At 54.2% G+C, this 26,531-nt stretch overlaps 3 protein-coding genes across 11 annotated transcripts; 2 read left to right on the top strand and 1 right to left on the bottom strand.

The window, feature by feature from the left end:
• The first annotated feature begins 2,884 nt into the window (after positions 1–2,884).
• On the top strand, positions 2,885–3,838 carry C19H19orf33 (chromosome 19 C19orf33 homolog). 2 transcript variants are annotated; one of them, XM_033844747.2, is made up of 4 exons: positions 2,889–3,043; positions 3,165–3,259; positions 3,385–3,513; positions 3,631–3,838. In XM_033844747.2, the coding sequence occupies exons 1-4, from the start codon at positions 3,022–3,024 to the stop codon at positions 3,799–3,801; spliced, it is 417 nt and encodes a 138-aa protein (XP_033700638.1). In that variant the 5' UTR covers positions 2,889–3,021; the 3' UTR covers positions 3,802–3,838. The 2 variants fall into 2 exon arrangements, with proteins under 2 accessions (XP_033700639.1, XP_033700638.1); XM_033844748.2 differs by lacking the exon at positions 3,385–3,513 and having other exon boundaries at positions 2,885–3,043.
• Positions 3,839–3,933: 95 nt separating this feature from the next.
• Positions 3,934–14,665, bottom strand: YIF1B (Yip1 interacting factor homolog B, membrane trafficking protein). 8 transcript variants are annotated; one of them, XM_033844740.2, is made up of 8 exons: positions 11,750–12,079; positions 7,225–7,463; positions 7,039–7,143; positions 6,811–6,889; positions 6,633–6,690; positions 5,465–5,620; positions 5,286–5,379; positions 3,934–4,301 (listed from the first exon to the last, which is right to left on the bottom strand). In XM_033844740.2, exons 1-8 carry the CDS (start codon positions 11,799–11,801, stop codon positions 4,146–4,148), a joined length of 939 nt encoding a protein of 312 aa, XP_033700631.1. In that variant the 5' UTR covers positions 11,802–12,079; the 3' UTR covers positions 3,934–4,145. The 8 variants fall into 8 exon arrangements, with proteins under 8 accessions (XP_033700631.1, XP_033700636.1, XP_033700632.1 ...); XM_033844745.2 differs by having other exon boundaries at positions 11,759–12,076; XM_033844741.2 differs by lacking the exon at positions 11,750–12,079 and adding exons at positions 13,102–13,152; positions 14,531–14,665 and having other exon boundaries at positions 4,163–5,379; positions 7,039–7,463.
• Positions 13,166–25,727, top strand: KCNK6 (potassium two pore domain channel subfamily K member 6). Its single transcript, XM_033844746.2, has 3 exons — positions 13,166–14,801; positions 21,127–21,522; positions 21,688–25,727. Exons 1-3 carry the CDS (start codon positions 14,480–14,482, stop codon positions 21,909–21,911), a joined length of 942 nt encoding a protein of 313 aa, XP_033700637.1. The 5' UTR covers positions 13,166–14,479; the 3' UTR covers positions 21,912–25,727.
• The last annotated feature ends 804 nt before the right edge of the window (positions 25,728–26,531 follow it).

Consider the following 26,531-nt stretch of genomic DNA (forward strand, 5'->3'; position numbering starts at 1 on the left):
TTTTCGTGGGAGAGAAAAGTGACGCTCTCTTGTTAAGCCTCTGTCTTCAGAGACTCTGAAAGCTGCCACATCCTTAATATAATATAGGAGCGAATAACCGGGGATCTGAAGGACCAGGCCAAGGTCTCCCTGGACCCATTCACTCACTCACCCCACAATTTTATTTAGCACAGCAGTGAAGAGCTACTACTTCCTCTTGAGTCTGGAAGGTCTCACACTGCTGTCCCACAACCCACTAGCCCAGTGTCCCACTGTACCTTTTAGGGCTCAACTACATATAACATGGGGATCCTATTGCCAGTTTCATAAGGAATCATGAGACTGTGTTTGTGAATCATAATAAAAACTAACACTTATCAAGTATCTATTTACCTTGTCCCAGGCACGCTCTGTGCAAAACCATGTACCTTATGAGGTAAGTTCCATTTGACAGAGGAGGACAATGAGGGCCAGACTGACTAACTTAATGTCCACAGAACAGTAAGGGGTAGAGCAAGGATTCACCTGTAAGCAGACTGACCTCCAGAACCCAAACTCGTAGCCACTCTAAAATTGCTCTAACCTGCCGTTGCCACACTGCCTGGCATCAGGTAACCCAATTCACCAAATGATAGGGAGCACCAACTCTGAGCCACACCGTTCCAGGCGCTGAGCAAAGCAACGAAGCTCCCACCCTCCTGAATTTACGTTCTGCCGGGAGACACAGGCACTTTCTCTCATATCCTGCACACGGTTGTCGGCAAAACCACAATCACTGTTCACCACCTCTTCTCAGAGTAAAGACCAAAGATCTTTGATTTACAAGACACTCCACCACCCACCCCAACCATCCCTCCTCTTCTACCTCTCTCCCTCCAGCTCTTCAGATACACAGGTACATTCCTGCCTCAGGGCCTTGGCACTTGCCACTCCCTCTGCCTAGCTAAGCCTCTGTGTTCTTACATGGCTTGTTTTCTCACCTTCAGATCTGTACTCAGAAAGGCTTCAGTGAGGCTTCCCTAGTAACTATCTGAAATCCAGCGTCTCCCAAACATACTACACAGTTATTCCCTGGTCTCCCCCTTCTTGCTGTATTTCTCTTCTTAACACATATTACTTTAAAAAAAAAATAGAGTTCATTGAGTTATAAGTTACATAAAACCCATTTCAAATATACAATTCAGTGATTTTTAATAATTTTACCAGGCAGTGCAACTATCACCATAAATCTGTTTTAGAACATTTTCATCCCCTTCCCCCCAGTAAGATCCCTCATGGCCATTTACAGCTAATCGCCATTCCCACACTCAGCTCCCAGCAACCACTAATCTACTTTGTCTCTCTAATTGCCTTTTCTGAATACTTCATGTGAATGATATCATACAACATGCAGTCTCTTGTGTCTGGCTTCTTTCACCCAGCATAATGTTTTTGAGGTTTATGTAGCTGTAGCGTATGTCGGGAGTTCATTCCTTTTTATTGCTGAATAGTATTCCATCGTATGGATAGATATATCACATTTTGTATATCTATTCACCAACTGACGGACAGTTTTGTTTCCAGCTTTTTCTAACATACTCTACATTTTGCCTTGTTCCCGGCACTAGAATGTCAATTCCACGGGGCTGGAATTTTTGCTGGTTTTGTTCAGCTCTGTGTCCCCAGAACTTGAACTGTGCTGGACACATGGTAGGTACTCAATAAATATATGCTGAAGGAACACGTGAGAATAAAGATAACCTCAGAGAGTGGTAAGCAAGGGCTATCTACGCTGGCCACGAGGCAGGGGAAAGGGGATGGAGTGACGAGGCTCCGTGGACCCAGCAGTCAGGGCAGTCTCCTCTAAGGAATGGACTTTGGAGCAGAGACCTGAACGCACAAGGCTGATTACTACACGTTCGTCATCATCCGCAGGCCTCAGCTACCTGCTCCTGCCTAAATGCCAGTCTTGCCTGCCACTCCTGCAGGTCCAGGCAGCCAACTTGGCAGCAGGGCTGGGCTGGAGAGGGACTTACAAGGACTAGCCTCACAGCCATCGGAACAGATGACGCAGGCCCCAGCTCCTCCCTGGGCCTAATCTGGGCCCTGCGCAGTGTGGGGAGGGAAGGCTGGGCTCGCCTGGCTGCCCCTTCTGCTGAGTGACCCCCAGGGTGAGACAAAGGGGTCAGGCACAGCCTTGGACTTGAGCTACACTGCCTGGGTTCGAATCTCAGTTCTAGCCTGTTCACAAGGAGCTAATTTTGTCCGTCATCTTAACTGGTCCCTCAGTTTTCTCATCTGTAAAATAGGGATAGCAACCATAGCTACCTTTTACTTAAAAGCCAAACATTATTTTATAAGCACTTACTCCTTGTAACTGTGTGCAGGCATGGTTGTGGGAAACTAATCCATTTGATTCTTACAACAGCTCCATATGGTAGCTGTTCTTTACAGATGAGGAAACTGAGGCCCAGAGAGGGGGAGTAACTTTCCCCAGGTCACTCTGCTACTAAGTAATACAGATGGGCTTCCAATCAGCAGACTGGTTCCAAGTGCATGCTCTTCACCCCTTCAGACACTGCTTCTCACCAGGCCAAAGGCATTGTCATAGTGAGTTAATGTATCTGAAGCCCTTGGAACAGCAGCCCAGCACGTAGTAAGTACACAAGGAGTGTCACTATTATCACAGAGGGCATGGGGAGGCACCCTCCCTCTCATTTCTTCAAAAGCAAGGATCTGACCCTTTCAGGGGAAGCTGATAAGAGCTCTAGCCCCTCAAATCTGCAACTGCCCACACATTCCTCCCCCAGCCCCACCCACCACTCACTTGCCAAGGCTCACTGGGTGGGTGGTGGTGTGGGGGAGACATAAGTTAACTGTCCACCCTCCCCATTTCCCAGAGGACCAGTTGGGCGGTGCCGGGGAGGGGCTGTGAGTCAGGGCTAAGGACTCTGAACAAAGGTCTCGGGTAGGGCTCCTCAGAACTTCCGGGGCTGGCCCACTGCCTCTCCCCAAGGCCGGTCCTCTGCCTTTGGCCGTGCAGACATACCTTCTCTCAGCACCATGGAGGTCGACCGGTCGGCAGGTGCGCTCCTGGGGAGTGGGGAGCTTGAGGGGCAGGGGGCCAGACTCAAACCCAGGGACTGCCTCCAACGGGGCATTCCCTGCGCTTGCACCAACGCACCCAATTTCTCTTCTCTCTGCAGCCCTGGAGTCCACCTCCAAGAAGCCCCACGGGGCAGGCCAGGTGGGAGACCCCAAGCACGCCCCCGACAAAGTTGAGGTAGCTGATAACCCGAAGGTAAGTCACTTCATTCTTAGGAGGGTGTTTTTGACCCCAGGGTCCCGCTAGGTCTGGGGCCTCCGACATGGGGGAATGGGAGCTGGGAAAGGGGTCCCTGGCCTCACTGCCATGCCTCCGACTAGCATCAGCACGGCCACGGCCACGGTCACGGTCACGGCCACGGTCACGGTCACGGTCACGGCCACGGCCACGGTCACGGAAGCTCCTCAGGTTCCGGCAGCAGCTCCAGCGACTCAGAAAATGAGGCGAAGGTAAGAGGCTTACCCCTCACTAGCGGGTGCCCGGCGCCCCAGCCCGGAATTCGGGCCGACGTCTCACAGGCGAACCCTCTCTCTCCTCTCCCTCCCCCACCGCCCTCCGCCCCACAGCCCAGCGCTGCCGGCTCCGAGCTATACAAAAGCGCCCCGGGCAAGGTCAAGAAGCCCAAGGTGAAAAAGGAGAAGAAGAAGGAGGAGAAGAAGGAGGAGAAGAAGGAAGAGAAGAAGGAGGAGAAGAAGGAGGGCAAGAAGAAGGAGGGGAAGAAGGAGGCTTCCCACTAACGGGCCTCTCCGGGGCTCAGTAAACCTTCTCTCGGCCTCCAGGTTGCCTTTTGTCCCCCGCCCTTCCCCATCCCCCTTCTCGGACCGGGCCTGCCCCCTGCTGGGCACCGCGCGCCAAGGAGAGGCTGCCCACGCCGTGCCCATTACGGTTTATTGTTTCTGGAACAGTGGCCGCACTGCTGGGGGGCGGCCTGTGCAGCTGGAGATCTCAGCACCTCGGCGAGGATGGGGAGGGAGGGACTCGGGCGGCGGGGTGGACCCTGTGGCCGGCAGGTGGCCGGGAGATGAGCGCGGCAGCGCGGTGGCCACCGGAAGCAGCAGCTGGAGGCGTTGTGGGGCCGCCCTCACCGCACCAGGTGGAAGGTGAGCCAGTACATGAGCAGGGGCTGCGCCGCCGCCACGGCCATGGTCAGGTACATGCGCAGCTGGTTCCGCGCCCCACGCACCGGGATGCCCTCGGCCGCCGCCTCGGCCAGGATCTTCAGCCGCAGCGTCCGGATCTGGGCGGGGGAGGGGTTCACTCTTGAGCCCGCACTCCTTCCAGACTCCAGTTTCCCCACCCCTCCATAGGGCAGCTGGGCTCAAGTCTCTGCTCTTGAGGAACCTTGGTTTCTCCCAAATCTCCTAACACACGTGGAGGACCTGCTCCTCCTCCCAGGCCTTGGGAGAAAATGTGAGGGTTCCAAACTCAAATGCTAGGCGAGGCCTCTTAAGTGAGTGAGGTGAGGAACTTCACTGTGAATACTCCACCTGAGGGGATGGCCAGGCTTGGCCCTTTGGCCGTCACCAGCTTGTGTTGACCCTTGACAATTTTTCAACACAAGCCAGAAATGCCTTCTTTTCCTTCTTAACTTTTTTCCCCTCCCCTCCCCCCGCCCAGAATTTTAAATAATGACATCTAAGTCGAAGTTTATCTGAGCAGATCTGGCCCACCAGCCACTAGTTTTTGCCCTCTGCTCCTCACACTGAATCCTCCCAGTACCCTGACGTGCAATTATCATCATCCCCATTTTACAGAAGGGGAAGCAGGTTTAAAGAGAGGAAGTGATCTGCCCAGGATCGAGCGAAGCCTGGGTTCAAACCCAGGCCTGGTGGATCCCAGTGCTCTTAACCAGCACCTCCACTCCAGCTGGATGAACTCTCAGAGAAGCTACTTTGAGGATACTGAACTCTTTTCATCCTAAAGGAAATTCTGGTAGGAGGCCCATCATGCAAGGCGAGTGGAGTGAGGGTGAGAGCCCACTCTAGCAGCCTGGCTGGCGCCTCCTCTTCCTTCAGGACCCCGCTTGGACACCCCCTCTTCCAGGAAGCTCTCCGGACCCTCAGGCTAGGGCAGCCACTCCAGGGCTCCTCAGTTCACCAGTGTGGGGCCTCTGGTCTAAACTCCCCACCTGACATCCCCTGCTTGGATGCCTCCAGGGACCCCCAACTCTGCCCAGGAGGCCTGTGCCCCGAGTCCCATCCTTCCCTGAGCCCCAGCTCACCATGAACACAAAGATGGACACACAGCACCAGCCCAGCACCAGGTAGTAGCCAATCTTTCCAAAGAGCAGGCCCATGAGGACCCCACCAATCATCCTGTGGGGGAAAGGGGAAGGCTGGTCTGAGGAAGAAGCCCCAGAGCTGGGGGCTGGCCGTGGGAAGGTGGAGGGGGGGTACTCACCCAACATATTTGTAGCCCAAGAAGGCCACCAGGTCGATAGTGGTGAGGTCTGTGTTGACAGTGACAAGGTAGAGGCTGAGCAGGATGGCCAGCACCTCCAGTGTCAGCCAGGCCAACGCCGAGCTCGCCTGCAGCCCCAGGAGGTCTGGGGAGAACCTGTCAGCACCCAATCTCTGTCATTCAGTTAGCTGGCTCAGACCCTCCCTAAGCATCTGCCTGGGGACAGCCTGTATGGGGGGGGCGGGGCATGCTGAAGACCCGGCAGGGGCCAAGATGGATCTGGGCCCTGTCCTGGAAATCCCATCCCCAGTGACAGCCCAGAAAGGTCAGGGCTGGGATGGGGAAAGCACCGGGCAGGGGAGGTGTGTGACCCCGTTGGGAGGTGGGTATCAGACACTTGAGCTAAGGCTTGAAGGAGTAAGGAGCTGATTGGGGAAGAAGGACCTTAGTCTCTGCCATATCCCCAGTGCCTCAACAATTAATTGACTCTAATGACAACCGTTTTCCATGCCACAAAGGAAATGAACAGGGGTCTATGAGTGAGAGGTGGGGGCCTGACGCAGGCTGGAGGGTGGAAAGGCTTCCCTGAGGAAGTAACATCGCAGTGGAGACATCATGAGTGAATAGGTGCTCAGCAGGTGATGTAGGGGAGGAACACACTCCCCAGCAAAGGGAACTGATGTGCAAAGGCCCTGGGGAGGCAACCCAGGTCCTCTGGAGAAACAGAAGGAGGACCAGAGTGGCACAGCAGAGTGAGGGAGAGGGGCAGGCAGTGCCAGGCTAAGGAGCTGGGGCTTGGTCTGGGGACAGGGGAGCTAGGGACAGCTTCTGAGCAGGGGGGGGACATGGCCAGGCTCACCTCCCAGCCAAGACCTTCCTGCTGGAGTGGGGGTGCAGGGGGTGTGTGTGGGCCGGGCAGCTGGTTAGGAGAGGCCAGGGGAAGGATGGATTTAGTGTCACCCAGCACAGGGTGTGGTGATGGGCTGCACACGGGTGGGAAAGAGGAAAGGGGCAAGGGTGACCCAGAGGGTGACCGTGCGGGCTCTGTCTTGGGCTAACTGGGAACATGGTGGGGCTCTTCTGAGACAGGGGAACCAAGAGACCTTCCTGACTGCCCCTCAGCTCCCCCAAACCCCACAACACTCTGCCTACTCCAGGCCACTCTTACCTATCCTGGGTCCCCAGCGCCAGGCCAGCCACCAAGACGTAGGTGATGAAAGCCATGGCTGTGAGAGGGAGACACACAGACACTAGTCAGCCCAGGGCCTCCGGGCACCTAAACCTCTGCCCGAGACAGGCCCACCCAGAGGGAGGAGGGCACCGGGCTGTGGTGGGTAGGGTGAAACCTGGAATGTAGAGGTCAGGAGCGTTGACATCAAAGCGCGGGGCCACTGGTGTGTCCTGCTGGTACTGCACCTCCCAGTCCTGTGGGGAGGGCGGAGGGGGCAGGCAGGACCAGAGCTGGGCTCCTGGCCCGCCTACAGGCCCTCTCTCGGCCTATCTTCCTGCCTCTCACGCCTGCCCCAGCCTGACCCACCCCTGTCTACAGGCTGCCACCCCGCTCAGATGCTCACCTGGTGCAGGTAGGGGAAGAAGAGCAGACCCAGCTTTTTGCCCACATACATGGTGTCCACAGCGAAGTAATACTTGAGCTTGGTGACGGGGATGAAGCGGTCGATCTGGGGAGGCAGAGCGCCAACCTGAAGCCCTGGCCCCAAGGCCCCTACCTGCCCCCACACCCACCAGCCCGGCCCACTCACGTTCTTATCCACCAGCTCCTTGCCCTGCGCGGCTAGGCTGCTCCCGTAGGCCATGGCCATGTTGGACACAGGATCACCCAGGAAGGCCGACTGGGGCGAGGCGGAGGCTGTAGGGTAGCCCAGGCCGCCAGGCGCCCGCTGGGCCCCATAGCCTCGGCTCTGGGCCGAACTCGTGTCATCAAAAAGCTGGTGGGGGTCAGCCATGCCTGGCTGGGACACAGGTACCCTCCGCTTCGAGGCTGCAGGGGGAGAAGGGTGGGGAGCCTCATTCATTTTGCAGGAGCTCTCCCTCCCACTTCTGCCACAGTGGGGCACTGGTTTTGCTGTCAGATGGGTTGTCTAGTCAGGTTTGGGCGGCCTCTGCCTGCCTGCCATCCATCCGTCCATCCAAATAACAATGATGAGGAGGAGGACGACGATGACGGCTACTATGTACTGGGGTTGACTGCACAGCATCCTGTGCTAAGCCTCTTACAAACAAGGTCTCTAGACAGACCTTCTCCCTGCACGTTCCCTCCTACTCATCCAGCTCCAGCCACACCGGCCTCAGTACTCAGTGAACACACCAGGCACATTCCCACCTCAGGGCCTCTTCACTGGCGGTTCCTCTGCCTGAACGCTCTTGCCCCAGACATCCTCAGGGCCCCCTCCTCTCCTCGAGGTCTTGGCTCCGTGGGGCCTTCCCCAGCCATCCTGTCTACAGCTGCATCTCCCTTGGTGCCATCCCCTCATCCCTCTTCCCCACTTCATTTATATCCACAGAACTCAGCAACAGCTGACACACTAGCTGTTTATTTTATTCACTGTCTGTCTCCCCCACTCAAATTTGAGCCCCAGCCAAGGTGAGGAGCTTTGTCTTGTTTGTGACTGAAGCCCCAGCCCCTAGAACAGGGTTAGAGTAGGTGCTTGATAAAAACCTGATGTAAAAATAAAAATAAATAAATAAATAAAAATAAATTTTAAAAAAGGGCTTCCCTGGTGGTGCAGTGGTTGGGGGTCCGCCTGCCAATGCAGGGGACACGGGTTTGGGCCCTGGTCCGGGAGGATCCCACATGCCGCGGAGCGGCTAGGCCTGTGCGCCGTAACTACTGACCAGTGCTCTGGAGCCTGCGAGCCACAACTATTGAGCCCGCGAGCCTGGAGCCCGTGCTCTGCAACAAGAGAAACCACTGCTCCCCGCAACTGGAGAGGGCCTGCGTGCAGCAATGAAGACCCAACGCAGCCAAAAATAAATAAAAATAAAAATAAATTTAAAAACCTGATGAATGAATAAATGGCCATGCCCATTTTACAGATGTGGAAACCGAGGCTCAGACAGGCTAAATGACTTGTGCAAAGGGCCAAAATGAGGGAGTGACAGAGCAGGATTCCAGCCCAGGTCACCCTGTTAAATATTGTAATAATTAAACCCCAGCTGAGCACTTAAACCACACACCAGGCCATGTTCTAAACACTGTGGATTAACTCATTTAATCCTCACAACAATCCATTCTGTGTTGGTGAGACTATCATCCCATTTTACAGATGGGAACCATGAGCCCCAAAGAGGCTCAGGCCCTTGCCCAGAGTCATACAGATGGTGTGAAGCAGAGCCTGGTTTCAAGTTTTCAAAAGATCCCTCCATTTCTTGCGGGGGAACAGACTGGGAAGGCGGGGACAAGATGAGGGGAGCGGAGGGGAGGGGAGGGGGGAGGAAGCTGCTGAGGTGGTCCAGGTGGGAGAACAGGATGGGGCGGGCAGGGGTGGGGTGGGGAGGGGAGGGGCTGCTTCTGGCAAATTTTGGAGGTAGGAGAGGCAGGATTGTTGGAGGTGTGCTTGGCTGCGGTAGGGTAAGGAAGATGAAGGAATTCACGCTGTCTTCCCAGATTCTGGTCTGAGTGATCAAGTGGATGGGAGTGCTGTCTACTGAGATGGGGAATATGGAGAGAGCAGATTTGAACCCAGCACTCAGGCTCCAGTACCCTGACCAATAAGCCATGCCACCGCAGCAAACGTTTACTGAGCTCCTCCTCTGTGCCAGGCGCCACAGTGGGAACAGGGTGGTAGGATTACAATGGGATGCGGAAGAGGAATCACATAGTCCATGTCGTGACTTTCTCTACACCTCAGTTTTCTCCTCTGCAGGATGGTGTCAACACTCCAGGGCAAAGTGACATAAACTCCTCACCCCCTGGCCTGGCCCATAAAAAAGTGGTCAATCCCGTCACCTATTATCAATAACTAGCCCCTCGACTCTTCCTCTTCATTATTTGTAGCCTGAAAACAGACCCAGGTAGTCCTCTATCCCAGAGCAAGCAGCACTGGCCCCGGCCCACTTGTCCCCAAGCACCACTTCTCTTTTCCCTCTCCCACTTCTGGCCAAAGGGCTGGCTTCCTGAAAGCTTTAGTGTAAGCACTTCCTCCCTCTTTGTTGCCCCCTCAGCCCTTGGCATTTGGGGTTCTGCTCTCACCGGTCCCCTAACTGCCTCTGCATTACCAGGCCAAGGCCGTTATTACTCTCCTCAGACTCAAGCTCCTCGGCAGCACTGAGGCCCTTGCTCCAACTGCCAACCTCCAACTCTCTGCTCTCTTGGCTTCTGAGACACTGTACTACCTCTTTCTCTTTCCTGTCGGAGCCCCACAAACATCGACTGAGCACCTCTGTGGGTTAGGCTGTGCTGCGGGTGAGGTGGATACAGCAGTGAACCAAAAGGGAAAAACTCATGGAGCTGATGTTCTGATCGGTTCTTCTCAATCAGTGATTTCTCTCCAGCTCCCTGAATTGTGTGCCCCAATTTTCCACCACCCTTACCCTTGTCTTCTCTCTCTCAACTAGGGCAATCTCACCACACCCATGGCTTTCACAGCCACCCACCCTGTGCCCTGGGCTGTCTCTAGCCACCACTTCCTGCCAAGGCCCCAGGGCCTTTACCTCTGACATCAGTTCTCACCCATCTGGTCTCAATGTCACCCTCCCTTCTCAGACTCTGTCATCTTGCACCTGACTTAAATGTCCTCCTACCAGCTTCCCCTGTTCATTCTTAGCCCCAACAACCTCCTTTCCAGTCAGCAGCCAGAATGATCTTTTTAAATGTAAAAGAGAATATTTCATGCCCTCTGCCTAAGATCGGTGCCCACTGCGCTGAGAACAAAATCCAAATGCCTAGGAGGCCCTGCATGACCCAGCCCTGCCAACCACCCTGGTGTGCTACCTCTCCTGGGACTCACTCCACCAGTCACAAGGGCCTCCTCCTCTCGGGCCCTGACCCTGCCAAGCTCCTTGCCCCCTCAGGCTTTTGAACATACAGTGCTCTCACCTTGGAACACCTTCCCACAATTAACACCTGACAATACAGCACTCAGGCCTCAGCTCAAAAGATTCCTTCTCAGAGAGACCTTCCTTACTCCTCAATATAAAGCACTAGCCCCACACTTTTCTTCTCATAACATCCAGTGGTTCTTTTTTCTCTTCCAAGTACTCGTCACAACTTCTGAATCTATATTCATTTGTCTAATTGCTTACTCAGCACAGGCCTCCCACGCTTTTCCCTCGCACCATAAATCCCCTTCCCCGGGCTAATTCCTCATCATTCGATGTTACCTCTTCCAGGAAGCTTCACTGACACGCCTGGGCTGGGTCATGTTTCCTAATCTGGGCTAACACAACACCTCCATCCCTGCCATAACCACTCCGATTGTGCTTCCCCCATCCCAGCCCTGACCCCTCTGCCTGCTCTTCTCTTATCACAGCTCCATGAAGACAGGAACCAGGACTGATGGGCACGGCTGTATCCCCAGCATCGCCCACCACAGGGCCAGTCAGGCATCTTACAAAGGTTGAGGGAGGAATGTAAGGCCTCCTCAACCCCTAGTCAGTTTCCGGCTTATTCCCTTTACAGTCCTAATCACTCCCGAAATTATCCTGCTGCCTAGTTTGCTTCCAAGTTTAGTGTCTGTCTTCCCACTAAACTCTGAGCTGTAAGTTGCCAAGTTGCTGGTTACTACTGGGTACCCAAATTGCAGCACAGGGCCTGGCACAAGGGAGCTGAAGTAAGATATTCTGAATGAATAAATGAGACGCACTCACACTCCCGGAGATGAAGAGGAACTTAAAGAGAGATACAAATTCACAGACATGGGAAAAGGGGATTAACAGCACAATAAACACAGGTTCAAATCTTAAATGAGGGGTAAACACGGCCCTCTGCGATCACGCAGGGCTTTGAACGCCGTCCTAAGGTGCGTGGGCAACAGCCCAAGGCCACGGAAGGGTGGGGAGAGGACAGACGGCTAACTGAAAATGAATGAAAGTCGCGTTGTTCTGCACATCACACAATATCCTGCCCAAACTTGTTTTCTTCTAAAGGAATTTCCTAAAGAAGAATCGAATCCAACACGCCCCTACCCGGACCTGGCATCCCTGCGCCGTGCACACCTCGTAGCTCCAGATCCCTGACCTCGTGACCTCCGACCTGCGGCGACCTCGCCAACCGCCGAGGCGGCCCCGCCATGCCCCGCCCTCCTAGCGCCCCGGTCGGCCACGTACGCCACTTACGCTGCCGGGGCGTCCCCGCCGCCGCCAAGCCTGCCGGGTGCATTTTTCGCTGCCGCCGCCGCCACCGCAGCCCCAGCCACGGTTCGAAATGTGCCCGCCCGGCTCCCGTAGCCACGCCTCACCGGCCACACGACAGCCAATGGGCGTCACGATCGCGCAGACGCCACGCCCCCTCACAGAGGCCCAGACAAGCTGGCGGGTAAGAGGCGAAGACTGGAGGCCGGTGACGTTAGGCGAGAGTCAGCCCTGCAGGGCAAGGAGGGCGGAGCCCGGAACAATCGAAGGAGTAGGCGGTGTCGTGCATGATGGGAAATGTAGGTGTCGAGCGAAGAGGGCGATGGGAAATGGAGTTCTCTATAGACAAACGCTCAATTTGGCTCTTGAGAACACTGGGGAGCGAGAGAAGGGTATGGAGCAGGAGAGGAGAGACCCGTTAGTGTTCCCCAGGGGCTAAGCAGAGTTGTGCGGGCTCTAGCGCTTATACAGTTTTGGCAGACTTTAGGTATTAAAGTGATTATTTAGAGGGAGAGAAGGATATCCAACAAGTTAGGTGGGAAGAACCAGGTGTCTTTCCTCAAGACGTATTGTTAAAAAACAAAATTAGGGACTTCCTTGGCGGTCCAGTGGTTAAGCCTCCGCGCTTCCACTGCAGGGGGCGTGGGTTCCATCCCTAGTTGGGGAACTAAGATCCCACATGCCAGCTTGATGCGGCTAAAACCAAAAAAAAAAAACCCCCACAAACAAAACAAACCAAAAAACCCCAAACTAAACCGAGTAAAATTTCTTAAATTAATTTTTTATTGGAGTATAGTTGCTTTACTAAACCGAGTAAATTTGAAGACCTATGGGATTTATTCAAAAATTTATGGGGGCTTCCCTGGTGGCGCGGTGTTTGGGAGTCCGCCTGCCGATGCAGGGTACACGGGTTCGTGCCCCGGTCCGGGAGCGGGAGGATCCCGCGTGCCGCTGAGCGGCTGGGCCCGTGGGCCATGGTCGCTGAGCCTGCGCGTCCGGAGCCTGTGCTCCGCAACGGGAGAGGCCACAGCGGTGAGAGGCCCGCGTACCGCAAAAAAAAAAAAAAAAAAAAAAAATTATGAATCGGGCGACATCCCATCTAGTAAATAGAACGGAGCTTGAAGGAGTTGTACAAAATGGAGGGTTTTTTATAGAAGGAGACAAGGAAGTTATTAGCAAGAGAAAAGAAAGAATTATTTCAGACCAGGTCACCTTCTTTTGGTGGGAGGGTGAGAATCTATCTTATAGAATACCTCTTCTTCCTTTGCGGGGGTAGGGGTGGGGGCGTGGGGAATGTAGAAATGGTGAGGTCCCACATGACAGATTACCTCGCTGGTGCTGACCAGGAAATTCCAGACTGGCCGATTAAGATTACCTTCCTGGGGAAGGACAAAATTGCAGTTAGGTCAGATGTTAAAATCTAGGTTTGGTATCATGGGCTTTAGCACGAGTGACGCCATTTGGGGTCTGTGGTTTTCTCTTTAACAACATCTTTAGACATTTTCCCAAAAAGTCATAAAAATGTTCCTGTGTTGCAACCTGGTTTCCCTGGTTTGCCAAAAAACATTATAATCCCCAGCAAGTGAGCACACACGGGCACACCTGCAAGTGAGGGGCCCTGAACATTAAGCTACCTTAGTCTCTCCTGTCTCTGCCCTCCATCTCCCCCTTTATCTAACCTGTCTCCCCCTCAGCCTCCCCTTTTCTGTCCCTCAGTCTCCTCCAGTTATCTCAGGCAAAGATAGTGGTAGAAATGACTTCTGGGGAGTGATAGCCCTCCGGAAGGATGTCAGCAAGTGACCGTGTCACTGTGGCTTTCCCTTTCCTCTTCTGAGACACTGTCTTTTCTGGGGACCTTGAAGACTGTTCTAGTCTCTCAGTTATGACTCCTGGCTGCACAGTCCTCTAGGCTTCACCATCCAAGCCCCTGTCACTCTGCCTGTGCTTCCCTTATCACAGCCCTGACCCTCTGGGCTGTCAGTCGGTTGAAGTGCGGGGAGCCCCCCCGCGAGGGCAGGGCCCAGGGACTGTCTTAGTCACTGCGTGTCCCCAGCATCACCCAGCAAAGCGCCAGGCACAAATTGAGGGCTGAGCAAAGATTTGGTGAATAGCTAAGGATCCCCACTCTGTGAGGGCACAGGTGACACCTGGCCCTGTGGTGTCCCCTTTGTGAGTTAGACAGGGGTTCCCTCCAGGTGGACGCAGCCCCACTCCAGAACGCACGACCTGGCGCGTGGAACGAGGGCTGGATTTCAGTTTGTCCCCTTGTCCCCTCAGCAACGCGCCCCGGTGCGGCGCACAACCTTCGCAGCCTTGAGCAATGGCCCTAAGGAGTCGGGGAGCGACTCCTCGGTCCGCGAGCCGAAAACAGACTTAGAATTCTCTCTGGCGTAGGGAGCCGCGGCTCCGGGGAGGAAGCAAAGGAAGGAAGGGGGAGGAAAGGAAGAATACCCCCAACCCAAGCATCCCGCCGGTCTCCTGGGTCCGGGAGCGCTGGTCTCCTCCCTCTCGGTCTTCACACCTGGCGGTGGGGCGTGCCTCAGTTTCCTCCACCCCGCCCCTCCCCTTTTTCCTCTTCTTCCTCTTTGGGGCGCCGGTGGCCGCGCGTCAAGCACTCCCGGAACTGAAGCTGGGCGCCTGGCGGTCGGGAGGCAGGGGCCACGTCAGCGGGGCGGCCGGGAGCTTGGCGGGCCGGCCGGCTGCGCCATGCGGCGGGGAGCGCTCCTGGCGGGCGCCCTGGCGGCGTACATCGCTTACCTGGTGCTGGGCGCGCTGCTGGTGGCGCGGCTGGAGCGGCCGCACGAAGACCGCCTCCGAGCTGAGCTGCAGACTCTGCGCCAGCAGCTGCTGCAGCGCAGCCCTTGTGTGGCTGCCCCCGCCCTAGACGCCTTCGTGGAACGGATGCTGGCGGCAGGACGGCTGGGGCGCGCAGCACTCGCCAACGCCTCGGGGTCCGCCAACGCCTCGGACCCCGCCTGGGACTTCGCCTCGGCGCTCTTCTTCGCCAGCACGCTGGTCACCACCGTGGGTACGTGGTCGCCCTCCCGAACCCCCGACCCGGGACCCCCCGGAGCCCCCGCCTCCCTAGGGACCCAGGAGCCGCCACGAAATACCCTGATCCCGGCGGATCATTCCCGATCTACTCTGAGCCCAGAATCCCCTCAAAACCCCCCAACGAGGACCTGGGACCCACACTCATGGGCTTCTTCACCTTGGGGGGCCTCCATCCATGCCTTTCCTCCCAGTAGGAAATCCACCAGTTCCCTCGGGGACCAGAGCCACCCTCAGAGTACCTTCCGGCGAGCATCTGGGGCCTCATTCCTCTGCCTTAACTCCCTTGGAGACCCGGGTCTGTCCAGTCCCCTCTGGGCCTAGAACTACCCTCAGAGACCTCCTGCGAGAACCCCGGACCCTCTGCCTGAGACCCTCGCCCCATCTGGACTGGGACCTCAGCCATGCTGAGCCAGCTCTCTCTGGCTCAGACCGCCATCCCCTCCAACACTGTCTCCTGGTTCTCCAGATACGTCCTTCTGGGTTGCCCCTTAGGAAGCCTTACCCCAATCTCCTCCCGACCCTGGTGCCCCAGTGAGGACCCTGAGTCTCCAGACCCTCTCCAGGTGCTATCCCTAAAGACCTTACTGCCAGTAGACATCCCTCAGCCAGAACCTGGGGCCCCTATCCCAGACTTCTAGCCCTCTGGACCTAGACCACTCCCCAGCAAGGGGCCCTGCCCTCCTCCTGACCAAGGACCACCCCCACCCTCATACTCCTCTGCAGGTAGCCCTGACTCCAGACACAGGGCCCCTCTTCACGTATCCCACTCCGTCTTAACATCTTTGTATTGAGGAGCCCTCAGTGCAGGGCTTTCCTCCCAATAGGGACACCCTGTTCCCTCTGAACGTGGGACTTCCAATTCAGCAGCCCCAGCTGTGGAAGTGCGTGAGAAAACTAGAGCACCTTCAGGAAGGGCCGCTGACTTTCCAACCAGAAGCTCCCTAGCCAGGACTCCCACCCCTCCAGTCCCAAAACGGCACCAGCAAAAACCCCTACTGTTTTCCAAGCCAGGGACTCCCCATGGGGACCCCTTTGTTTATTTATGTGGGCCCCCGCATGGATCTTTGTTCCCTGAACATAAACCCATGCCCCCTGCAGTGGAAGTGCGGAGTCCTAACCAGTGGACCACCAGGAAATTCTTTGCAGACCTCTTTGAACCCGAGAACCCCTAGCTGAGACTCTCACCACTCTCTGGACCCTGACACCCTTCGTAAGAACCCCAGAACCACCTGAGACCCCAGCGCCCTCCACACACGCTGTCCCTGAGAGCAGAATCGCCCCCCTCCCCAGGATGCCAGTGCAGGGAGCCGGCTCTCTGCACCTGCTACCCCTCCCCCGAGACCCCCTGCCCAACCTGAATTTCCCAAGAAAGGGAACCTCCTGGGGACCTGGGACCCCTTCAGTCTCCTCCAGACCCACAGCTGGGACCTTTCTCTCCACCCCAACCCTGCTGTAGTCTGCTCTGGACCTGAAGTTCTCCCTCCATCAAGGACACTCCAGGCTCTCTGTACCCCAGACCCCCCCACCACCACTGTCCACTCAAGACCATTCCCACTTTCCACCCTTGACACTCTCAGCCAGAACCTGAGACACACACACCCCTCCCATCCTCCCCGTAGCACTGTCTACCCCCATCATGTCCCCTCAGGCATCCTTGGGCTCAGAAGCCCCTTCTGCCTGAGGATTCCCCTTCCAATCCAGAAAACACCCACACTGGTGCCTGTCCCCCTTCTTCCTCTGGACCCAGGACCCCAGCCCCAAACCAGGATTCTTTTCAAACCAGGACACTGGCCTCTGATTTCAGATTACTGACTGGACCCCACAGATCCCCTTCTCTGGACCCCTACAGCCTCAGGTGGGACTGACGCCCCCTCCCAGCCCTACCCGGGAAATCTCTCACCTCAGGGCCCCTCAGACCTGGAAAATCCCTTTGTTGTCAGGCTCTGCTGGTCCTCCCACAGCCCCTCCCCAGCCCCCAAACTTCCTCTTTGCCTCTTTGCTAGGATTTGGATAGGGGAGGTGGCTGGGGCCTGGCTGGCCCAGACTCCTAACTCCCTTCACTGCCGGCAATAGCAGGCAGCCTTTGCCTTTTGTGCCCTGTCATCATTGTGTGGATCAGCAAACCAAGGCCCGGGGCAGCAGGGCTGGGTGCTTCTCACAGACTTTCCAGCTGCTGGCTGGGCCTGCATGACCTGCTCCCCGGCTTCACTCTCCCTCTGTCTCCTCCCGGATCCTGGCTTCGGAGAAGTTGTCCCAGGCAAGACAGGTGAAGAAGCCAAACTCAAGGCAGGCACTGTCTGGGGGATCTCTGATTCTCAGTGTCCTCCCTCATCTGTAAAATGGGGATAATAACACTCCCTGCTTCACAGTAATAGCAATACCTGGTAGAGGACTTAACCACATATGGACTTGGACTCACTCAGTACAATAAGCCTTGTGAGGCAGGTACCATTAGCGGTTCTATTTTTCAGCATTAGAAACTGAGGCCCGGAGAGGTTGGACAACTTGCCCAAGGCCACACAGTTAGGAAGTATAGCGTGCGGTTTTGAACTGAGGCTGTCAGGCCTCAGAGTCCCATGCTGTTAACCAACACACCACACTACCTCTTAGGCTTGCATGAATGAAGGAGGGTGATATATGTATATTAAAAAAAAATTATTCTGACATTCGTTAAAAATGGTAGGTTATGGCAACAGGGGAGAGAGACTGAACTCAATTCTGAATATAGCAAAGACAGCTGGAGAGATTTAGAGCTGAGAGCAAAGTGAAGGGGTCAGTGGATGGAAAATTACCAAGAGGAGCATGGAAGGTAGGGGGATTCTTGCTAAATACTGGCCAAGGCCTTCGCTATCAGTGGTGGATGGTGAGGAATCTGATCAGATATCAAGAGTGGGGGGATTCTCCCTAAACCAACTGAGGATTCCTGCTAAAACTGGGCTTAGTCAAGAAGAGGGCTCAGGACTTCCCTGGCGGTCCAGTGGTTTAGACTCTGCGCTTCCAATGCAGGGACGCAGGTTCGATCCCTGGTCAGGGAACTAAGATCCCACATGCCGCGCGGCACAGCCAAAAAAAGGGAAAAAAAGGAAGAGGGCTCAGAGGAGCTGACTAAAATTTGGTCAAGGTGGGAGTCTGTGTCCGTGTGAAGTGCCGGTAATAATAACTGAGACTGACAGAGCCTCGGTTATTATTATTGTTGCTGGTGAAGCCGGGAGCCCTGAATGTATCTGGAGAAATGGAAGACCGTATGTCATTCATAGAGACCTCTCCCACAGCGTCCCTGGTCTTGTCATAGGGCCTAGTCTTCTGAGGAAGACCTGGGGCCTGGAGCTGGTCCAGGCAGCCTTGCTGTGATTGAGGCCAGGGCTGGAGGAGTCGACTCACCTGCAACTGGGAATGGGGGGAGGGAGCGAGCATTACAGTCATGCTAACTCTTTCTATGCCCGTGCTAGGTGCTACACCCTGTCCCAACCTGCATTTGAGGAAGGCATTGTTTATGAGGCCATTTTGCAGTACTCTGAGGAAACTGAGGCTCAGAGAGGAGAAGTCACTTGGCCAAGGTGATGCAGGGACCAAATAACAAAGCACCGATTTGGACTTGGCTCTCTTGGAGGTAGCAAGTTGAGGCTCACAACCCCCATTCTATTCTAACTCTACGATTTTTCTGTTTATGAGGATTTCGTGTCATCTGCAAACCTGTCATTTCAGCTAGGCTGCTGGAGTTTCTCTATCAAAAGCCTTGTATTAATGAAGCTTGGAGCCATAAGTGATAAACCTCAAATAACAGCTGCTTAAATAAGATGGAAGTTTATTTCTTGCTCACATTCAAGGGAGTCAGTCCAAGACCAGGATGGTGCTGCATGGTCAGAGACCTTCGTGTTCCTTCATAACTCCTGGGCACGGTTTCCATTCCCAAGCCCATCTCATGGTCCCAGATGGCTGCTCACCTCCAGCCTTCATATCTGTGTTCCAGGCAGCAGGAGGAGGGAGGAACAAAGGAAGATACGCATCTCCCTTTCTCTAAGGACACTTCCTGGAAGTTGCCTGCTTCTTTCATATATACCTCATTGGCCATAAATTATTCCAGAGCCACACCTAGCTGCGCTGGAGGAGGGAATGTCTTTATTCCAGGTGGCCACCTGTCCAGCAAGAACTAGAGGATCCTTTATTTTTCCCCAGTTTTTTTTTTTTTTTTGCGACAAAATACACATAACATAAAATTTTCTATCTTAACCATTTTTAAGTGTACAGTTCAGTGGTATTAGGTACATTCATATTGTTGTGCAACTGTCACCACCATCCATCTCCAGAACTCTTCTTATCACACAAAACTGAATCTATACCCTTATGTACTAACTCCCCATTTGCCCCTCTCCTCAGCTACTGGCAGCCATCGTTCTACCTTCTTTTTCTTTTTTCTTTTTTGTCTGTGTTGGGTCTTTGTTGCTGCGTGCGGGTTTTCTCTAGTTGTGGCGAGCGGGGGCTACTCTTTGTTGTGGTGCGCGGGCTTCTCATTGCTGTGGCTTCTCTTGTTGCAGAGCATGGGCTCTAGGCGCGCGGGCTTCAGTAGCTGTGGCACGTGGGCTCAGTAGTTGTGGCTCGCGGGCTCTGGAGCACAGGTTCAGTAGTTGTGGCACACGGGCTTAGTTGCTCCGCGGCACGTGGGATCTTCCCAGACCAGGGCTCGAACCCGTGTCCCCTGCATTGGCAGGCGGATTCCTAACCACTGCGCCACCAGGGAAGTCCCCGTTCTACTTTCTGCCTCTATGATTTTGACTACACTAGGTACCACATATAAATGGAATCACAGAGGATTTGTCTTTTTGCGACTGACTTATTTCTCTTAGCATAATATCCTTAAGCTTCATCCATGTTGCAACATGTGTCAGAATTTCCTTCCTTTAAAAGGCTGAATAATATTCCATTGTTTGTATTTACATGTCATTGATCCATTCATCCATCTATGGACACTAGGGTTGTTTCCACCTTTTGGCTATTGTGAAGAATGCTGCTATGAACATGGGTGTACAGGTGTCTCTTCAAGCCTCTGCTTTCAATTCCTTTGAGTATATAAAAGCCAGGGGATCCTTTTGTACGGAAGAAGGGCTCAGGGGAAAGCCTGCTCGTAATGTGCAATTCTTCCACACTTTCTTACGGGTCACAGGGCTGGATCTGCAGTCTTCTGGGCAAGACATTTTACTGTCAGCATAAACCAGGCCCCTTACCACTCCAGTCATATCTCTGACCCTTTGGTTTGCTTTATTTGGGAAATCAAAAGAGATTTTCAATTACACACTGCCAAAGTGATCCAGTTTCACCCACACCTGAATTCCCCTTTATCGTGTTTCTGTTTGCAGAACTCACACCCACCCTGGCCTTCCTGTGTTCCCACGGTCTCCGGGAGCACAGTGGGGCTTGTCACACCCACTTTAGAGTAGAGGAAACTGAGGCTTTGAGCCAGGGTAAAGCCTGCACCCTTTATTCATTATTTTGACTATCGATCAAGTGCCCACTCTATGCCAGATACCAGGGCTACAGTAGTGAAGAAAACAGACAGAAGCCCCTGCCCTCCTGGAGCTGGTACCCTGTGGGGAGCCAGACAGTAACCACATAAATAAACCATACGGTATGCTAGAAGGCGTTCAGTGCTATGAAAACAAACTAAAAAGAAGAGTTGGGTAGCAGGGTGTAACAATTTAAAGTGGTGAGGGTGTCACTGAGAAGGTGACATTTGAGCACACCTGAAGGAGGGGAGTAAGGGAGCCATGTGGATACCTGGGGGAAGAGTGTTCCACCAGGAAAGAACAGCCAGTGCAAAGGCCCTGAGGTGGGAGCGTGCTGCCCTGGGTTGTGTGGTGCCCCGTGGGTCACCATAAGGACTTTGTCCTTTTACCTGAGTGAGATGGAGCCATGGGGGATTCTGAGCAGGGCGGGGACATGACCTGACTCACGTGTTCACAGGGTCCCTCTGGCTGCGTGAGGGGGGAAGGGAGACCAGGCAGGAGGCTGCTGGGTAGACAGGACCAGGATGGAGCCGTGGGGTGGAGTGGGGCGAGTCGGTGGGTTTTGGATCTGTCTGAAGGTTGAGACAACAGGCAGAAACTGGGTGTGAGTGACAAGGGAGTCGAGGATGACACCAGGCTCTTGGCCTGAACAGCAGGAAGGGTGGAGGTGCCGTCGCTGGAGATGAGAGATTCTAGGAGAGGTGGGTTCGAGAGTGAAATTAGTCCTTGGCTTAGAGTGGCCACAGACCCCGGAGTGGATGCCGAGTGGGCAGAAGGATTTCCCCCTCACTCCCACAGGGTACGGGTACACGACGCCGCTGACCGACGGGGGCAAGGCCTTCTCCATCGCCTTTGCGCTCCTGGGCGTGCCGGCCACCATGCTGCTGCTGACCGCCTCGGCCCAGCGCCTGTCCCTGCTGCTCTCCCACGCGCCCCTGTCCTGGCTGAGCCGGCGCTGGGGCTGCCACCCCCCGCAGGCGGCCCGCTGGCACCTGGCGGTCCTGCTGGGGGTCGTGGTGACCATCTGCTTCCTGGTGCCGGCCGCCGTCTTTGCCCACCTTGAGGAGGCCTGGAGCTTCCTGGACGCCTTCTACTTCTGCTTCATCTCTCTGTCCACCATTGGCCTGGGTGACTATGTACCTGGAGAGGCCCCTGGCCAGCCTTACCGGGCCCTCTACAAGGTGCTGGTCACAGGTGAGTGGGGTGGCTGGCCGGGGACCGAGGGCCGGGTCTGAGGGGGACCTGGCCCCAACCCAGGGGGGAGTTGAAAGTCACTGCCCAATCTTTGGGGGTCCTGTAGCCCCACGGCCATGACCTGGAGGTCTGAGTCCACCCATCGCCCCTCTGCCGTCTCTGCAGTCTACCTCTTCCTGGGCCTGGTCGCCATGGTGCTCGTGCTGCAGACTTTCCGCCGCGTGTCTGACCTTCATGGCCTCACAGAGCTCATCCTGCTGCCCAATCCATGCCCTACCAGCTTCAACGAGGATGGGGACGATCGGGTGGACATTCTGGGCCGCCAGCCAGAGCCACACCAGCAATTCGCCGCCGACTTGCACCCTGACTACGCCTCCATCCCCAGGTAGCTGGGGCAGGCGCCGCGAGGCTGCGGACCTGGCCTGCGGCTGAGGGGCCCAAGGGACTGGACTGACAGACTAGCACGTCCACAAGCACATGCAAGTGTTCCTGAGGCCCTGCCTCCGCTATCCGTCTGTCCTTTGTCTTACCTGCCTGAGCACCACCCGGATCCAGGAACCAGCATTGCCTAAGTTTCCCCTGCCCCTCCTCTCACCTCCCTGCACACTCTGTGCTTCCCTGGCTTTCTTACCGTCTCTGTCTTTCCCTCTCACCATCTCTTTGTTTCTCATTCTTTTACGCCATCTGCCACTCACCACCTGCTGATTCTCCCAGGCTCTGGACTCACACCTCATTTCAGGAGCTAGATCAGTCACTCCACTTTGGCCAAGTGGCCGGCCCTCTCAGAGCCTTGATCTCCTCATCTGTCAAGTGGAAAGAGTATATTCACTCACTCAAAACTCCCTCCTCTGTGCCAACCCATGCTGGGCAGTGCTAGGGACATAGTAGTGTTCCAGATGGTCTGCCCCCTGCTCTCATGGGGCTTGCCATCCTGTAAGGTAGACAGACCTGTCCTCACACAGTGACAGTCCATAACAGGCAGGACTTCAGTGGGGGGGTGAGGGTGGCGGTGGGCAGAGTGGTCAGGGCTAGGGTGGAGGGAGCACAGGGAATGTACCCAATCCAGCCTGGAAGGTCAGGGAGGGCTTCCTGGAGGAAGGCGCAACTGAACTCAGACCTGAAATCTGAGGAGTAGTCCGGGGAAGAAGGTGTACCTGACTCATTTTCCTCAAGTGTATCCAGGGAGCAAGACACATTTGGAGACTCCTGGGGTAGGCTTGTGTGATAGAATCTTCTTCAGCAGCCTGGCAGGCAGGAAGCTAAGGCACTGTTCTTTGTAAGACACCATTGTAACAGCTGTTCCCGTTTACCAAGGACTAATTACATTAGGTGCACTGGGCTCTGAAGCCAGCCTGCTTGGGCCCAAATCCAACTCAGTCCTGTCTGTGTCCTTGGGTGGTCACTTTGCCTCTGTGATTCTTGGTTTCCTCATCAGGAAAATGGCAATAACGAAAGATGATTTCACAGAGCCTGCCATGTTATTCTGTGATGCTTTCTTTGGCCAGGCCCTGTTCTGGGTACTTTACATATGAGGCAGATAATGATAATATTATCAGTGGACATGGGCATATCGTAAGCATCCTTAAAGGACCATCTTGGGAACTTGGCTTCTTTCTTGAGGGCACTAGAGAGCCATGGAAGGGTTTTGAGCAGGAGAGGACCATGGTTAGGTTTGGGTTTTCGCTGCTGTGTGCAGGGGGACACTGAGGCTGGGTGCCCAGGGGAGGCTGGGGCAGGAACAAAGCAGGAGACAGTGGGACTGGGTAGGGCCAAGGGAAGAGGAGGAGGGGGCGAGTCGAGGGATGCTCAGAAGGCCAAGTGGACAGGCCATAAGCCTTACAGACTTGGGAGGGATAAGGCCAGAGAAAGGTCCAAGGTTGGTCAGCTGCCCCTGAGGTGGGAGCCTGGGAGAAAGAACAGATTTGAAGGGAGATGCTGAGGCTTGTTTGGAACATGGTGGCTGTGAAGGGCTAATGGGACACACAGGGGAAGGCATCAGGAGGTTACAGGACCCTCAGGGCAAGGGCTCAGTGGGTGGTTGAGGCTGGAGACAGACAAGGAAACCAAGGCCATGAAGGTGGGTTTGACAGCTCTGGGTGGGAATGAAGAGAGAAGACCAGCCTTGAGAAATCAGCCTTAGGATGTTTATATATTTATATCAGTAAGGAAAGATTTGGGTTGCAAGTAACCAAATCCTGACTGGCACTGGCTGAAACGATGAGATGGTTGTATATTGTACATCACCAGAGTTGGGGACAGCTCCAGGCATGATACAATCCACAGCTCCAAGAAAGTCTTGTGGTCCCAGGTTCCCTCTTTCTCTGCTCTGTTACCCTCAGCTGAAGGCTTGGCTCCCACATGGGCTCTCCTCGTGGCCCCAGAGTGGCTGCCACAGATCCAGGCATCACAATCAGACATGTTAATTTTTATTACAGGAAGTTGGCGGGGTGTGGTGGTGGGGGCATCTCTTCCCATGGTACCTTTTTGGAAACAAGGAAACCTTTTCCCAGTGTCTCCCAGCAGCCTTCCTCTTCCATCTCATTGGCCAAAATTGGCTCACATGCACATCCTGACCCAATCATTGGCCAGAGTGATGGCATCACCATGATTAGCTTGGATGCCTCAGGATTCCCCCTGCCACACAGGTCTGAGGCTGGGGCTGAGGTTTTAGTTTGCAGGCTGGTGAATACTTGAACAAAACTGGGCTTCTATTAGAAAGGCAGAAAGTTGGGAGAATGGGCAGACATCAATAAACTAATCAGCCAAGGCAGTGATTTACAATTATGCAGGTTGAGACCTACATAAGGGATGCCTGGCTGGTAGGGTGGAAACAAATAGGGGCTGAAGTTCATGGCTGAATATGCCCAAAGGGGACTTCTTTTTCTAATTAACATAACAGCCCCATATGGTGAGCAGTGACCCTTCAACCAATGCCCTCCTACCCGAGAGAAGAGCTTACAAAGGAGACAGCAAAGGAGTTCTAGAGAGGAGTAGGAAAACCAGGAGGGTGGGGAGTATTGTAAGAGATGAGAGAATTTTAAGGAGGGAGGAGGCAACATTGTCAAATGATGCTAAGAAGTCACACAAAACTGTTTTAATAACAGTGATAGAAAACACTTATATAGGATTTGCTATGTGCCAGGCATTGTTCCAAGCCCCTGATACACAAGAATTTATTTAACCCTCTCAGCAACTCTGTGAGTCAGGTACATTCTCCATATTGCAGATGAGGAAAGGAGGCCCAGAGAGGTTAAATAACTTATCCAAGGTCACACAGGAAATACAAAACTGAGACTTGGACAAGGTTTTGGTTGGTCACCTTGTCCCACGGAGGCTCAGAAACACCCACTGTCTAGCTCTTTCTCAGTCTCCCAGCCTTCCTGGCTCCTCAGCATGGTCGTTGACCCTGCTGCTGAAGTCACTAGCTGGGTGGAAGGCAGGTGCTTGGGGGAGGTGCCTGTGTGATCTGGTTTCTGCTCCTCACCACTTCTCCTTCCAAATTCCCCCGGAAAAAGAAATCAGGCCCTGCTCAGTTCAAGATACTAAAAAAAAAAAAAAAAAAAAAAAAAGCACATGCTTAAAAATGGAAAAAGTAGAAAAGACTGTACAGTGAAAAGTAAGTCTTCCTCCTGTACTTGGGCTGTGTTGACAGATTTCTCAGGTCTCCTAGGCATGTACCAGCAATATACATGTGTGTGTATATGTGTGTTATTAATTTTTTTCTTTCACTCTACATAGTGGTACCTAGTACAGTGAGGTGGTTACAATCACAGACTCTGGAGGCAAAGTCCCTGGGTATAAATCTGAACTCTGTCACTTCTAGGCTCTGTGGTTTTGGGCAAGTGATTTCACCTTCCTGTGCCTGAGTTTGCCAATCTGTGAAATGGTATGATAACAGCACCTACCTCATGGACTTGTTGGAGAATGAAGCAATTTAATAAAGCTCTTAGAACAATGTCTGGTGCTCAGTAAAATGTCAGCTAATGGTTATTCTCATTTCTGCACCTTTTTCATATTATATGTTTCATATATACATGTATGCTTTTCTAATATTCTCTTTTCTGCACCTTGCTTTTTTCACCAACCCAGTGTCACTCGGAGATCATTCAAGAGGCACACAAGTAGGTCTCCTATCCTTTTTTACGTCTGTGGTGCCTCCTCTAGGACCCACATCCAATAAATTATTTCCACGTTTCATTAACGGACATGTGGGTGGCTGCCAGTCTTTTGCTGTCATAAGTGATGCTGTAGGGTGTACCCTGTGCATCAAGGTAACAGAGGCCCTCCCCTTGGTGGGGCTATATTCCTGAGTGTGGGGGGGTGCCATGAGGACACCCCAGTCTCTCTGCCTCTGTGAGTCTAGAAGGGCTCAGGTACACAGCTGCAGGATTTCTTCCCTCAGATGAAGTCACCCTCCATGGTCTGTGGGGATGGGCTGGGGGGTGGGGAGCACAGACCCCTGTCAGCTCTTCATTTACGTAGAACACCTATAATGTGCTGTGTTGCACAGAGTTGGGAACAAGTGACAGAGAAAGCCCTAGGCCCTACCCTCACGGAGCCTGTGATGCAGTGGGAAACAAAGACCCATTCCCAGATAGACATGGCCTAGCATGGTCAGGGGAAGGATGGGGGCTGCTCGCATATCATAGACAAGACCTGAAAGGAGCAAAGTGGTCAGCCGGTGACAAAGTAGGGAATTGCATTCCAGAGGGTGTTACAGCAAATGCACACTCTGGAGGAGAGCGAGCATGCTTGATCAAGGATATTCAAGTCGCTCCGTGTGACTAGGCTTTGGACTACAGAGGGAGAAAAGGTGCCTGGGCTAGGAAGGACTACAAGGATGAGATTATGCAGGGCTCTGGAAAACAATTGAGTTTGGATGTTTCCCTGGGGTCCTGGGGAGTCATGGAAGGTTCCCAGGGTGTTTTCCCCAGACCATTAGTATCAGCATCACCTGGAATCTTGCTGGAAATACAAATTCTCCAGCCCCATCTCAAAAGTTACTGAAT

The sequence above is a fragment of the Tursiops truncatus genome, chromosome 19 (assembly GCF_011762595.2).
Source record: "Tursiops truncatus isolate mTurTru1 chromosome 19, mTurTru1.mat.Y, whole genome shotgun sequence".
Lineage (NCBI taxonomy): Eukaryota > Metazoa > Chordata > Mammalia > Artiodactyla > Delphinidae > Tursiops > Tursiops truncatus.